The 16011-nt window shown below is 36.6% G+C and overlaps 2 protein-coding genes across 3 annotated transcripts in view; one reads left to right on the top strand and one right to left on the bottom strand.

Annotated features, from left to right (window-relative positions):
- wdb (widerborst) overlaps positions 1–9892 on the bottom strand; it is a 74666-nt gene extending 64774 nt beyond the window's left edge. The window contains exon 1 of one of the 2 annotated variants that reach the window (XM_067156714.2): positions 9841–9892. The gene's annotated coding sequence lies outside the window, so the exon portion shown is untranslated. Of the gene's footprint in view, positions 1–9508; positions 9770–9840 lie in introns of those variants that run through there. The other variant, XM_067156713.2, reaches the window with a different exon arrangement.
- A 550-nt stretch (positions 9893–10442) lies between these two features.
- Sec13 (secretory 13) lies at positions 10443–12087 on the top strand. The gene has a single exon (XM_067156652.2). The coding sequence runs from the start codon at positions 10578–10580 to the stop codon at positions 11523–11525; it is 948 nt and encodes a 315-aa protein (XP_067012753.1). The 5' UTR covers positions 10443–10577; the 3' UTR covers positions 11526–12087.
- The last annotated feature ends 3924 nt before the right edge of the window (positions 12088–16011 follow it).

The following is a 16011-nucleotide window of genomic DNA, read 5'->3' as shown; positions in this document are numbered from 1 at the left end:
CATACACTGGAACCAAACTCTAGTTGGGGTCCTACCACTGACTTATATGCCCTCTCCTTTACATCCTTACTACAACCACTAAACACCCACATAACCATGTGCAGAGATATCTGAACCCTTTATTTACAATCCCATTTATGTGATTACCCCAATGAAGATCTTTCCTTATATTAACACCTAGGTCCTTATAATGATCCCCAAAATGAACTTTCACCCCATCAATGCAGTAATTAAAAGTGAGAGGACTTTTCTTATTAGTGAAACTCTCAACCTGACTTTCAACCCCGTTTTATCATAATACTATTGCCTACTGTCCATCTCACAACATTGAGGTAATTTTGCAGTTTCTGTATCATGTATACTGTTAATCCCCTAAAAACACAACAAATATTAGCAAGGAATAATGTCTGGTAGAAGTTTTTAATCACTTTCCCTTTAAATATGCAGTCTTCATGTAGTTATTTTTCTGTGTCCTTAGTTCTTTAGACTTTTAGTCCTTTTTGTCTTTTTTGTTACGTTTTACATTTAATTTTTATATTCCAATTCTTTTTGTACTTCACTGTTATTTTGCACTCGTACATACACACATTATAGAATGTTATGTCTTTCAGATTTCTGTCAGCAAGCCTCTGTGAATTAACTATGCTTCCAGCTACTTCTGTGAGCTCGTTTAGTAGAACATCTCGTCATTAAATCGTTAAAAATCAAATCTTTGGTCTCCCTCTGCTTCTCCTGCCCTCCACAGCCAAGCTCATTATTATTATTATTATTTTTTTTTTTTTTTTTGCAAGTTGCTTTACATCGTACCGATATATATATAGGTCTTATGGTGATGATAGGAAAGGGCTAGGAGTGGCAAGGAACCGGCCACAGCCTTAGTTAAGGTATAGCCCCAACATTTGCCTGGTGTGAAAATGGGAAACCACGGAAAACCCATCTTCAGGGCTGCAGGTGTTCAAACCCACTTTCTCTCAAATGCAAGCCCACAGCTGCGCGCCACTAACAGTACGGCCAACTCACTCAGTGCTCATTATCCTCCTATGTTACCTATCCTCCTCTATTGTCTACTGTGACTCCACCACTGAAGCCAGTTTATGCATACAGCTTCATTCATCATGTTTATTATGCCTTTATCTCCTCTTTTAAAACATCCTCTAGCCATTATTCCTATCAATCTGCACCAGCGATCATATTCCGCTACTTCCAATTTATGAATACGACATCGTGAGTCAACCTAGCTCTCACTCCAGTACTGCAAATCAGTCTGAAAACAGACCGATGTGAAGAGAGTTTCCAACAAGAGCTGACGTCTTTCTTACAGAATACCATTGATCGCAACTGCGAGCTCACTTCATTAGCATGCAGAAACCTTGTTTCAGTTTCACTTAGTATACTACCATCCTGGAAGAATACACATCCTAAATACTAAAATGATCGATCTGTTCTGGTTTTGTATTCCTGTCCTGACATCCTGGAAATGCTAATTTTCAGATCGTACTTGCTGCACCTCTTTGCAAGCTCCAAGATACAGATTGCACGCTTTCAGCACAATTTGTCATTGGTCGTGAGGATTAGATATTAAGACCGAGTCATCAGCATACACCAAACTGGTTACAACATTTGCACCTAAATTAATACCTCTCTGTCATTTTATACCTTTTAGTAAGTGATGCATGTATATTTTAAAACTGTGTATTGTTCATACAAAGGATTCATTCATTCATTCATAAATATAATATAAATAAAATATGAAATTAAAAGAGAGGTTAGGAAAACATGCTACGCAAGGCTGTCAACTTTGCAGCTACAACCTCTGGTCTGGATTGGTTAGACCACTGGTCTGAGAGCAAGCAAAGGGGCTGAGAAGCAGCCTGGCCTCTTGTATCTCTGCAACGGTATTCAGTAGCAACACCACCATTGGTCTGGATTGGTTAGACCATTGGCTAGTAACAAGACCGTACAGCTAAAAATAATTAGTGAATCTCACTCCTCCTGTACTTAATACATTTACGTCATGGATAAATGCGGCACAAGATATGAAACTTTCAAACTTTGCAGTTTTACTATTTTCACGGAATGTGGCAGTTCTGCGACTGCATATGATGTAAGCTCTATCAGCAAACTGCTCCGACCAATAAGAACATAGAAAACTGTCGCATTTCCCAGTTTGACATAGTTTGTTTTAATTTTTCTATATAACTAAGAATATTTCTAGGGGCAGATCAGCAAGTCCCTGGAAAGCATAAAAGAAGGACCGCTCCTTTATGCTACTTCAGCTATCACTTCACATCATTTTTGCATGATTTTCTCATTCCTAAACAAGCACCCCTGTTATCAAAGTGCTACCAAAAATATGTTAATCTGTAATATTCTGAAGAGCAAATGGTTTACAAAAGATGAGAACATCTGCATGTATCTAGTGATAAGCATGTGAATATTACTTTTAACAGAACAAGTACAACTAAGCTAAAACAACAGTTTGCAGTCTCGTTATGTCCAATTCACTTACATCAAAGTCAACGTAGTACCAGAGTATAACAAACTCCAGGTAATTACAACAATAATGTTATTAAATTAATGCACCACACCGAGGTGCTGGAATTTAGTCCCGCAGGAGTTCTTTTATGAGCCAGTAATCTACCGACATGGGGACGACGTATTTGAGCACCTTCAAATACCACCGGACTGAACCAGGATCGAACCTGCAAATTGGGGTCAGAAGGCCAGTGCCTCAACAGCCTGAGCCACACAGTCCGGCTGTGGGAAATAAAGGTTGTCCATAAAAATAGAAGGGTTAGATTATGATAAGAAGTTAAGAAAAGGACAAGGCATGTATCCGTAATATTCCCCGCATATTAACGGAAGTATTTCCTTCCAAGGGAGTAACTGTGTATCTTGCAACAACCATATGTTAGACGCAACATTAAGAATACAGTAACATTATTCTTAAGTTGTCGTGATTTGGGCGGCTAAGACAGCTGTGTAGCACAGCAGGCAAGGTGCTCCTTCTGTCCTCAACATTGGGGGTTTGAATCCCATTCTTTGGAATTACACTTTTTGCTTGCATAGAAGAACTTGAGTAAGAAAAGATTAATATCTCATCAATTGTGTACACAAATAAATGTATAAATATTAGCAATGTCAACTATCTGATTGCATGAAATATATAAAAATCAGAAGTATCCCCTCCATGACTCAGGATTTCAAGCTGTATCCTTACCAAATGTCAGGTCAATCAGTCGAGTAGTTTTCGAGCCTATCCAGAACAAACAAAACGACACCATCTCAGTTTAGTAATAGTACAGATGACCCGCATGAACCGATGACAAATGTGTCAACAACTGAAGATAAAATATAAATTTTAGGTCTTATAACCATTCAAATATATAACTATTTTGATACTTTTTTTAGACAATTAGTTTATTCTGAGGAGGCATTTGTAACGAAACATCGCACAAACACAAATTCTGTCTCCAAAATACAGATACGGGTTGAAGTGATATATATATATATATATATATATATACAAAAGACACGGAAGTTAACAGTTATCAGAGGACGAAGTGGTAACGTCCAGCATAATACTTTTACCCATCCTTCTTAAGTTCTCTGGGTGTTAGTAAGAGCAAGCCACTAGGTTACAGCGCACACGAAAGCTCTAGCACAGATCGAACTTGTTCAAACTATAACATCATCTGTTCGAGCAGCTTGAGTCAGGCTCAACCACATCACTATTCATCAGTATTGCTTATAACCTTTTTACTGTTTCGGTCTGTAATGAAATAAATCTATGATGAATTCTGGGAATGACACAACGCTGAATTCGTATCAGTCTACAGCAGACCGTGTTCCTTCACCTAATTTGGAAAATCTTGGGTAGTTTTATAATACTCTACTACAAAAGTAAAGATGCTTCTTAGGACTGGCCCTCAGCAGAGGCAATGAACACATCACATGAGATAAATTTTTTTTTTTTTTCCTATTTGTTTTATATCGCACCAATACAAGACAGGTCTGCCATCTATTATTATTATTATTATTTATAGTGACAATGGGACAGGACAGAGCTAGGAACACGACGGAAGTGACTGTGGCCTTAATTAAGGTAAAGCACGAGTAATTTACTTCTTTTATACAGACACACACTATTACGAACACACCATAGCCACTAGAAACTCCAATGAAAGCTCTCTAGAACAGACAGTTGTTTTCATAATAAATTCATATGTGCAGTGATTTTGAATGAAAATACTGTACTAGTACAGTATTCACTTACGTTTTTGCAAAGACTGTAGGGCCTACTACCAATAATTGCAGTTACTGTAAATGCAGCGCAAGCTGTACATATTCACGGAAGGCACCGCTAGGCTATACACTTTCGCCCAACAATGGTTCACAAGCTCCATTAAGTTTCTTCTTTGCTCTCCCTTTCAGATGCTACCTTACAGAACACGTTCTGGCACAATTCACAAATTTATGTACAGTTTATGAGGTTCTACAAATGTCACTTAACCACACCTCGTTTTCAAATTACTGCAAAATGATAAAAGTTTACAAATTAAACAAAGGCAATCAACTCTATTGAAGCTCTCTCAAGAAAAAACTGGCAATTTCTCCTCAGCATCATCTTATTACCAGAGATGCCAACCTTTGAAGTGGATTATCAGTAATCGCCCTCCGCCCCCGAGAAAAGTCCAAAGCATGTTCCTTCCTTCTCGATAATGACACCCCTTCTGCCCTTCCCTCTAGCAATCTATTCTAAAGTATATATTACACAATAACATTTGCACACAACCCGTTAGTTCTGTGATTAAACATTCGTTGTAGCTTGTTTCTCACGCAGCAGCTGCTTTTCAGTGTAGTTCTTCTTGAAGCACTCTTCCCTATGCGATGACATTTTCATCTTCTGAACCATAAGTGATTCCAGTGCATATATGCTTATTGTAGGCCTCACTTCTTTCTCAATCTTTCTGTCAACTGTCAGGTACACTTAACACAGCAAATACAACATTAATGAAGGATTTATAGTGGAGAAGAGCAGCGCCTGAGCTCCTTCATTCACAATGAATTTTACAACGCTTATGAGCAGCAAAAGGAAGTCACGATCAAATAAGTACAGTTGCCAACCCACAAGCATTGAAACGAGGATGATTTAGGAGAAAGATTCAAAAGAATTTAATATTTTTCCTTCTTTTCTTTTTCTTCCGAAATTTTTTTCGTGATGTCAGCTTTTCCGTAATAATTTTTCCTTTGACCGTAATTCCGTAATCATGAGATGAAATCCGTAATAGGTGGCACCTCTGTATCACCCAATCTATTGCTTTTAACTGATAGCACTCTTGTGACGTTCAAAATTATAGTGAATGCTGGATGAAATTCTCGTAGACGTACTTTCTACAGACTTGACTAATCAAATGGGATGAATTTTACATTAATCAAAGTATTATTTTATCCAATGTGAATGTCATTAGAAATAATTTTAATTTCAAAAATAATTTATACCTGAAGTTGTCACCAGATGAAAAAAAAAAAAAAACTTTTGTAAGACACATCAAACCTCATAACACAACTCAAGAACACATCACCCAATTTTAATGTAGTAGTTTTGTCAATTTTTAGCTATAGGCCTAAGTGGCTGAAGATGATTATATGATTGAAACTAGTCCCACAATGTGATATATACAAACAGTCACACAAATTAAATATGTATTGATTAGGTAGAATTCTCATTTCTATTTATTGTAATTGTAAAGGCTGGGCAGTGCTGTTATCTGAAATGCTCAATAATGCTGGAATTCATATTGACTCGTAGGCTTCTGATGTGTTCAGTTTGCCGTTAATAAGTTAGTGCGTTTTAGCATGGTTCCAGGAGGATCCCCCCCAATTTGCTTTATGTTGCACTGACATTCACAGGTCTTATAGTGACAACGGGATAGAATAGGGGTAGGAGTGGGAAGGAAGCAACCATGGCCTTAATTAAGGGACAGCCCCAGCATTTGCCAGGTGTGAAAATGGGAAACCATGAAAAAACATCTGCAGGGCTGCTGAGAGTGGGGCTCGAACCCACTACCTCTAGAATGGAGGCTAACAACTACGTGACTCAAAATATGCAGCCGCTTGCTTGGTCCGTGAGGAACTGTTTTACTCTTTAAAAAAAAAAAACTGTAGAAAACATACTATCATAAATGTGAGAAGTGGAATTTGCGTAAACTGTCCAAAGTTTTTTTTAAGACTGGAAACACTAGGTGGTAGAAATTGTGGAAACCAACAGAAGGTACTGAACAAATGGCATGTAAATAGTTTTGACCCTTCCACGCATCATACCTGCAGCAGTGCATTTAAAACTTTCTCGTGTAAGTACAGCACAGTAAGTGCAGTATACTAATTTGCAAGAGTTCTTGTCACATACAGAACAGGTTATTGTGCTCCTACTTATTTTTAATGGAACCCATTTCATACCCTCTCTTGAACAGACACCCCTGTATAACGGACATTTTTCTTTGATCTTATAGGTGTCCGTTATAGAGAGGTTTTACTGTAAGAACTACATTATTGTTATACTTTATGGTGCCGCTTCCGTACCCGGTGCGCAGACTTAGGGATGATAAAAATAATATAAAAATGATGTGCAACAATACCTTAAAGTAGCAGAAAGGAGAGATCCTTCCTTCATGCTTGCTAGAAACCCACTATCCTGCCCCAAGAAGTATTCTACTTATATAGCAGAATTAAAACCGAGACTGTATAAATCAGCTGAATGTGACCGTGTGCTGTATTTCTATTGGCTGGCCAACGTTCGCGATGTGTTCCTATTCGCCGGACAAGCTTCGTATTGTCTCGGAGAGAGCTTGCACCATGTGCAAGTACAGGGCTGCCATATTCACTAGTAAGAGAACCATATCCAGACCAATGGTTTTATCACTAACCTATCCAGAAGTCCAATGGTTTTGTCAGTAACCTACCCTAACCTATCCAGACCAATGGTGGTGTCCGCGGGATAGTAGAGGCCTAAGGGCCGCTTAACCTGGGGGCCCCCTTTGCTTGCCCTCAGGCCAATGGTCTAGTCACTAGCCGGACCTAACCAATCCAGACCAATGGTTTTGTCACTCCCCGGACCTAACCCATCCAGCCCAATGGTCTTGTCACTAAGAATGCATAAGTTGGCAAGCCTGCCAAGTGTCGCGTGACGTCACCCGAGTAATGCCATGTTGTATCTCTAACCTCACTTTTGCACACCGGGTAAAGAAGTTTTACCTACTTTAATACTAATCATTACGCTGTATACTACAGCATCTCCTGCAGGGAGCAGCTTCACATTATTTGTATAAATTGTAAATAAAGTTGTTTCTGTTTAATTGATAACGATATTTATTTGAAAAAAAAAAAACAGAAAGCAAATTAATTTCATCATGCTATGTACTATTATATCTCCTGCATGGAACAGCTTTTCTTTATTTGTATATATTGTGAATAAAGTTGATCCTCTTTAACTGACAATATTTACTTGAGAAAAGTAAATTAATTTGCTAATACTAAGAAAATACTTGGCTCCCAAATGTAAAGGTTGGCCTCCTAGTAAGCAAAGCAATCCTTACAGATAGTAATACACATTATTCGAACACACAGTACCCTAACATTCTATACAAATTATTCACAATGTGATACAGATATATTTGGCAGAGGCAAAGGTAACCCTACTAATAACAATAATACTGTATACTGGAAATACTTCAACAGGTTTACAGTTACACATTGTTATTACTGTACAAGAACTCATTCTGGCTGAAAACCAAACTTCAATATAGATAGTCCTCTGTGGGATATTAAAAATTACTGCTCCAACTACTAATGATCTCAACAAACGCTAGGGTATCAGAATATAATTTTGAGTGCTGAAAGGCAACAGCATCGTTATATTTAAAAACCCTCAAATACCACCAATCCTAGCAGAATCTACCACCTATCTTGTATTGTAAACAGAAGATTGACTGATGATGAACAATTAAACTCTATTTCCATTTGTATACAGGTCTACTGCAGTTTCTTTAATTATGAAGTACATAACCCAGAGAACTTCACATAACAAATAATAAACCACATTAAAATATTATTTCTTTATGAATAATTAAAAATGTTATGGTACCACTTACAATTTCTATTAAATGTTGTGCTTCACAACGTATTTCGAAGTCTAGGCTCCATCGTCTAGGCCTACATAAAACATGGTTATGTTTAGAAAGACTGTTTGTCCAATGGAGGAATTCGTGAACAAATAAACTATGATTACCAAAGCAATCAAGTTTACAGCCTACTAGAATTTCCAATCTTAAAAGTAAAAACTATCAACCATCTCAAATAGGATCATTTTCAATAATGCCTTTAGGAGATAAACAAATACATGAATGAGAAAGAAAATTAAAATGTAAATGGTGTTTCAGTCAAATGTTTTTCAGTAAATGATAACTTCAATTGAAGGATGGTGTGGTTTACGGAGGCAACCAATACCCATGCGTAGTGAATTTAAAACAACTTGATCAACAGAAGCAGTAGAAAATTCAATATCAAGTTGACATTCCATTTGAAGGGAATAACAAATGCAAGGTTAGAGTAGGCTATCGTAAGGCACATAAGGTATACATTCAAGTCACATCAAATGTAGGCTATTACTCTCCCATTTTCAGAATGCATTGCAATGTAGCAGACTGCAAGCCAAGATCTAAACAACTCAAATAATAATCAATAAAAATATAATTGAGAAACAAGAACATAATTGTTATTTACTGGCTATCACTGCAAAAAACATATATTGTTGATGTTACTGACTCAAAATTGGTATTCTAATACAATCAAATAAAATGAATCTGAACATAACTATGTTAATTGAAATTAATTTAATTTTGGAGTAAAGTTAATGTTAGCATTACACAGCATGTCAAATTTACTACTGGCCTTTTTCTGCATCAAGGTTAATTTAAGTTGGTACTATATTCCAAATTTACAGAGAAGCTCTAATTCTAAACAATTATGCGTATACGAACTGAAAGGACACTTTATATTAGTATACCACGTCTAAGAAGTGAACTGTTTATGATTAATTATGATAGCTGTTGCAAAACAACTTCATTCCTTAGTACAATCTCAACACAGAAAGTACTCTTCAGAACGACACTGAATAATGCACACTAACATCCCTTAAATAACTACTTCTTACTCTTTTTAGTCTGATCCCCATAACCAAACAAACCGCAAATAAAACATATAATTCTCTGATTCTTAGATGGTATACTTCAAGTACCATTAGAGCTCTTGACTAACACAATTTCTAACCTATGCCAGTCAGCCATTACGTATCTTCAGCTAAAGATAATGTTAAATATCTACCGGCTATATTGGTAAACACTTAAAAGAACATATATTACCACGAAATTAGACGTGAAGTATTCCCACAGGCATTGTACTTTAACGGCCCCAGTTGTTAACATGGAATTCACATTCTAATGGCACTCACCTCAAATATTTAACTGTATGTTGCACTGTACTGTACTATTTATTACGTGTTTTTATTAATGTTTCAGGTCGAAATATTTTTTAATGTTTCACATTATATTAAAAAAACACAAAGTTAAAGGATGAACCGTTTGGCCAGAAGGAAGGTCCAAAGACAGTATCACCCACCGAATACACCCAAAGACTATTATATAAAGAAGGGTATCTTCGGCAGGGAAAATTTTACTTATGTGAATAGGATGTTTTCTAGTTCCATTGATTCAGTTTTACCAGAGGGAACACACTTCAAAGGAACATATATACTTCATGAAAAGAAACACAATCAATACGTACAAAGGAAAATATACATTTTTATCATCCGACCCGCAATAAGTCAAAATAAACGGCAGCTTCACTAACATCTTTGACAAGGAGTTAAAAATGTCATTGCATCTCAGAGAGTATTACATCTCAATCCACTCAAGTTTGTATAACCTGACAATCATTAAACAATTGATTTTTTTGTATAAAAGAAAAAAATGAAAGCAAACTTTACTTCGAAATGTGTTACAAAGACACCGACGTCTTCATAACTTCCGAAGTATCTTTGGGAAGATCTGTGACAAAAGGAAAATAATTTAAGAGCTATGAAATGTATAATTTAGGACATGAAATAAACGACCATATAATCAAATGAATGTATGACTATTTTCCTGAACGTAATTCGCCAAATAACAAAGTATAAATTGATTTGACATAATATTAACTATTTGTCAATATAGGCATAAAATATCGTTGTACGCTTCACCATTACAGAATAAATTTGCTACTTTATTATAACAGCCGCATTATTTTCTTTCCATTCGCATATATTTAGGAATTCAATATTTTTGTACAAAGAGTAAAACGGTATACGTATGGGAAAATTGTTGTTAACACGTTGGTAGCAATGAGCCTCCACGTCGTTTGGCACATTCGACGAGTGTATTGGTTTTTTCTTCTCAGGTTATTGTAAACTTTGCGTTAAAATACCTTATTAAAGCAGTTGGTTTCTGTTGAGTGACTGTCCTTGGCATTAGAGATTTTTGACGATGGTGTCTGTGTTAAATACTGTAGATACTGGGCATGAGGATATGATCCATGATGCTGAAATGGATTACTATGGTCTTCGACTTGCAACATGTTCATCGGACAATTCTGTGAAGATATACGACATAAGAAATGGTACCCAAACGTTGAAAGCCGATCTAAAAGGTCACTTCGGTCCTGTGTGGCAAGTAGCATGGGCACACCCAAAATTTGGAAATCTCTTAGCATCTTGCTCTTACGATCGAAAAGTTATAATTTGGAAGGAAGGGCCTGAATGGACAAAACTTTATGAGTACAGCGGTCATGATTCTTCAGTAAATTCTGTGGCGTGGGCACCTCATGAATATGGTTTGATGCTGGCTTGTGGAAGTTCTGATGGTTCAGTGTCTATATTGTATAACAGTTCTGATGGTAGTTGGGAAGCAAAGAAGTATCCAAATGCCCATACTATTGGTTGTAATGCAGTAAGCTGGTGTCCAGCTTCAGCTCCCAATTCAGCATTTGATCCTCTTGCAGCATCTCGACAGACCCAGCCTGTGAAGCGACTTGTCACAGGTGGCTGTGACAACTTGGTCAAGATTTGGAAAGAAGATGGGGACCGGTGGATTGAAGAAAAGAAGCTTGAGTCCCATTCTGATTGGGTTCGTGATGTAGCTTGGGCACCATCCATTGGGCTTCCACGTAGCACAATTGCTAGTTGTTCACAAGACAGACGTGTTATTATTTGGACAAGTGATGACAACATTACTTGGAATCCAACTGTGCTACATTTATTTGATGATGTCATTTGGAATGTGAGTTGGTCCCTTACTGGTAACATTCTTGCTGTATCGGGGGGTGATAATAAAGTTAGTCTGTGGCGGGAAAACATTGAAGGCCAATGGGTTTGTGTTAGTGATGTGACTAAAGGACAAGGACAGATGACTGGAAGTGAACAGAGAGCACTTTAACTTTGGTTTCACAGGACTTAACAATATTTTATCAAAAATCAGTTTGTCTTAATATAAATATCCATTTGTAAATAAATTGTATTCCCAATGTGTTTGTTTCTGAAGAATGATATTTTAGAAATCAAGGATATTTAATATAAAGTGGCTGTATTATGTTTGTAATAAATTATATATTGATATAATGAAGTGTTCAGACAGTTACTACAAGAAAGAAGACTAATACAAAAGAGGTATTCATATTAGTAAGTTGCTAAGTTTACAGGAAGAAGTCTACTCTTGTAAATATGGGTTGAAATTTGTCTCTTGAAGAATTAGAATGTTGAATCTAGTATTTGATGGTTACTAGATGTATCAAAATATTTGAGGTATATTGTGTGTGGAGTAGTACTGTTTTATGTTGAGTTGTGTAGGACTGAATGATGTTTATATTTTAAAATGTATTTCAATTCAATAACTGTCCATTAACCAGAATAAGTCATCCTCCATCTGAATTGTTTTATTCTCCATAATGAAAATCACTCCGCACTTCACTGTATTCCCAAATAAATTAACATAAAAATAAGACCTTTTTATAGACATCTTTTATAACCTGCCTTCATACCTAAGCATGCTAATTGTATATGATAGACTTGGCTTGCTGCACTCTTTGTAAAGATTCAGTTGTGATACTGACCATTGATGTCCTTAAGTGTGGTTTTTTCATACAAGTTCTGAAAAATCTTAGCCATTACCCTGTAAGCCTAAACACATTATTCCAAAAATTTCAGGCTTAAATTTACTCTTTCCTACTGTAGTTGGCTTTTACAATGTTAAGGTTTCTCAGGATTGATTACCGGATTGACTTACCTCAGGATTATAGCTTAAGGTCCCCTGAATATAACAGTGTACAAAATTTCAAAAATGTTATTCTGAAGCCATAGAGAGTATCTTATTAAAAAGTTTTAATTAGGTAAGATATACTACTTGCTAATTAATTACAGTAAAAATGCCCTATAGAAAAATAAAAATGACTAATCCTATTTTGGATGGAAAATCCTAAAAAATGATAACATACAGGATTTCCATGTAAATATCATCGGTTAGCAACTTAAGGTCTTAAAAATTTGACAGAAGGTGCAAGAAATTATATACTTGTACATCAGGGGTTTTTGTGGCATAATTTAGGCTACAGGTTATCTTCAAATATCAAATTAAGATTATGTAATCCTAAACGTATGAGTATATATAAAATAATTAATGTACCTCATGGAGATATAAGTACTCAGGTAGGTGGGATGAGTGGCTCAGACGATTGAGGCGCTGGCCTTCTGACCCCAACTTGGCAGGTTCAATCCTGGCTCAGTCCAGTGTTCGAGTAGATTTACTGGCATCTAAAAGAAATCTGCAGGACTGAATTCCGACACCTTGACATCTCCGAAAACCGTAAAAGTAGTTAGTGGGACATTAAAGCCAATAACACTATTATTACCAGCTAAGTGTTAATACAAGTAAAGATTTTCATGAGGGTAATCTTCACAATAATGGATTTGTAAATAAAGATTTCCAATCTCTTCATATGGTTATGAGGTATTCATGGGTTGTAGTAGGCCTATGTATGCAATTACGTTATTAATAATAATTTGAATAGACCTTTTTTTCTTGTGGAAAACTAGTGTGTGTCATTTTTTGGGAAGTTCTGGCTGTTTCATTTTTACACCCATTACGCTAGACTTAGTGTGAAACACAGCAACAGATCTCTCATTAATTATTTGGGTGGCATTGTAATTACAGATTCCTTCACTTATATTTTTTGAACAAATATTCCCATCTTCAAGGAGAATTTCTATATTAATTATTTACTACATGTGACAACTCCTTTTGAAAGTAATGTGGTAATTTCATATCAGATCAATACAATTTTTAATGAAATTCTAGTGTACGGTACCTTTTCAGGTCATAATGAAAGTTTGTATACTGAATACTGTTATCACCAAGCTCGATAGCTGCAGTCTCTAAAGTCCGGCCAGTTTCCAGCATTCGGAAGGTAGTGGGTTCAAACCCCACTGTCGGCAGCCCTGAAGATGGTTTTCTGTGGTTTCCCATTTTCACACCAGGCAAATGCTGGGGCTGTACCTTAATTAAGGCCATGGCCGCTTCCTTTCCACTCCTAGCCCTTTCCCGTCCCATCGTCGCCATAAGACCTACCTGTGTCTGTGCGACGTAAAGCCAATAGCAAAAAAATAAAACCTGTGATCACTATAAAGAAACTCCCAATGTTGCCCATTTTTCTCAGAATATAAGTACAAAAATGTTTAATTATGGTGAAGTCCTTATGTTCTCATTTGAAAGGTTTTTTTGGTGATTTGCTTTACGTCGCACAGACACAGGTAGGTCTTATGGCGACGATGAGGCAGAAAGGGGCTAGGAGTGTGAAGGAAGCGGCCATGGCCTTAATTAAGGTATAGCCCCAGCATTTGCCTGGTGTGAAAATGGGAAACCACGGAAAACCATCTTCAGGGCTGCTGACAGTGGGGTTCAAACCCACGATCTCCCGAATACTATAACTTAACAATATTTATGTTAATATTTGAGTCTAAAAACATGACAGTTATTTGTGGGTTATGACACAGGTGGTTGGTTCTTGATATTAAAAGATATTACAATAAAAATAAAATCAGAAAGCACATTCCATTTAATTGTCAAATGACGTGTTGTTAAAAACTTGAGGAAAGTTGAGAATTGGTAATGGTCGTTGGTTCTTGAAGTTAATAAGTATTGATTTTCATTTATATGCTTATAAATTTTGAAGAATTTTCATATGGCCTGGTTCTTTTTGAGATAATATTAGTTGGAAATGCTGGTGCCGTAGGCTATATTGAAGTCTGTGTAGACGTCATTAGGCCATCTTCTTTGATGTAGTATTTGTGGGAAGAGTTTGTGATAGGTGTAGGTTTCATGACTGGATGCCCTTCCTGACACCAACCCTATGTGGAGGGTTGTTTATTTACTTATTTGGGAAACCAAAACAGTGAGAAGCCGAATTACAGAGTTCCGCATTGTAAAATATATTTACAGTGGAGTGGCGCAATGCAAACATAAAAAAATAAGTCTGAGAACAATAAGGAAAAATCATCTAATGATAAAAATAGCAGAAGAAAATTAACACCTAACAAAATAATTGTAGAGACATAACAATTAACAATAAAACATAAAGGCAACAGAAAAGAATGAGGAAAATCAGAAGAAATAGCTAGGCACAATAAGATAAATACAGATATGACGTAAGTAACAGTACAGTAAAAAAGTAAGTAAATATTACATTATGTACAATAGAGGGAACAGCAATGAGAAGAGAAAAAAGGAATATGAAGGAAATGAGTTAGGTTAGGTTAAGGAAGAATCGATTAAGAAAGTAAGTTACATAAAAAACGTCCCAACTTCCTGTCAGAAGATAAGAGTTAAGGAGGGTTGGAATGCGAATAAATAAAGAGAGGGGTGGGAATACAGAAATTTGAAGCGTTGTTTTTATCATGGTTTTGTGAGTTGGGATATGTAGGGAAAAGAAGGATGCAGGTTCAGGAGAATGAAATAAACCATTAACAGCATTATATAGGGATCTCAGGTTGGCTACTTTCCAGCAAGGAGACAACGGGCAAAGGTTTAACTTATCCAGTATCTGATTGCTGCTCAAGTTTCGACAGTCAGATACTCGGGCTCTAACAGTGGCACAGAAGAATGACTGTATGCGATTAACCGCATGTCATAACCCTCAAATAATTGTCATGTTTTTAGCCTCAAATATTAACACAAATATTGTTAAGTAATAGTATAATGCATTTTATATTGTAATAGTTGATTAACGATCTCTAATCCATTTTACAAGACATAGTTTTTAACAGTATTCATAAGTCATTTCCAATCAGGTACCTGATCTATTCCTAAGGTAAAAAATATGGCTGATGATGCCTACTATTGATAGGCGAAACATGTACCACAAGGAATGCGTTGGGACAAACACAAATACCTAGTCCCCAAGCCATAGGAATTTACCATGCACGGTTAAAATCTCCAACCTGGCCAGGAATCAAACCCAGCCACTACTGCTGGCAAGAAAGTAGCAAATTGAATTTTCTGCTCATGTGGCAAGGTATGAATGGTGAGACATACACAGTAGTGTAGTATCTGTGGCCGATGAGGGAAGTCGTTGTTCGCTTGGTAGGCCAAGGCCCTTCAAGGGCTGTAGTGCCATGGGGTTTGTTTGTTTGATCAGTGGAGATGGTAGCCTAAGGTTTAGTAAATTAAAGTCCAGCTTTTTGGCTAAAAGGATAGAATGGTTGCCTTTGGTCCGATGGGCCCAGTTCAATTCTCAGAATCAACCCCCTCATACTCTTAATTCCCCTGGCTTGGGGACTAGGTTTTTATCACGTCTTCGTCTTTAATTTTATCCTAGTCTATACCGATGTCATGCACCATTATTATCATCATCATATGCGTTTGGCCCTTTAAG

Source organism: Anabrus simplex, chromosome 12, assembly GCF_040414725.1.
Source record: "Anabrus simplex isolate iqAnaSimp1 chromosome 12, ASM4041472v1, whole genome shotgun sequence".
NCBI classification, from domain to species: Eukaryota; Metazoa; Arthropoda; class Insecta; order Orthoptera; family Tettigoniidae; genus Anabrus; species Anabrus simplex.
Note: the sequence above shows the minus strand (reverse complement) of the source record. Positions and strands in the feature narration are given on the sequence as shown.

Coding starts and splice junctions, on each gene's coding strand:
- Sec13 (XM_067156652.2), top strand. CDS start 10,578: ATGGTGTCTGTGTTAAATACTGTAGATACTGGGCATGAGGATATGATC.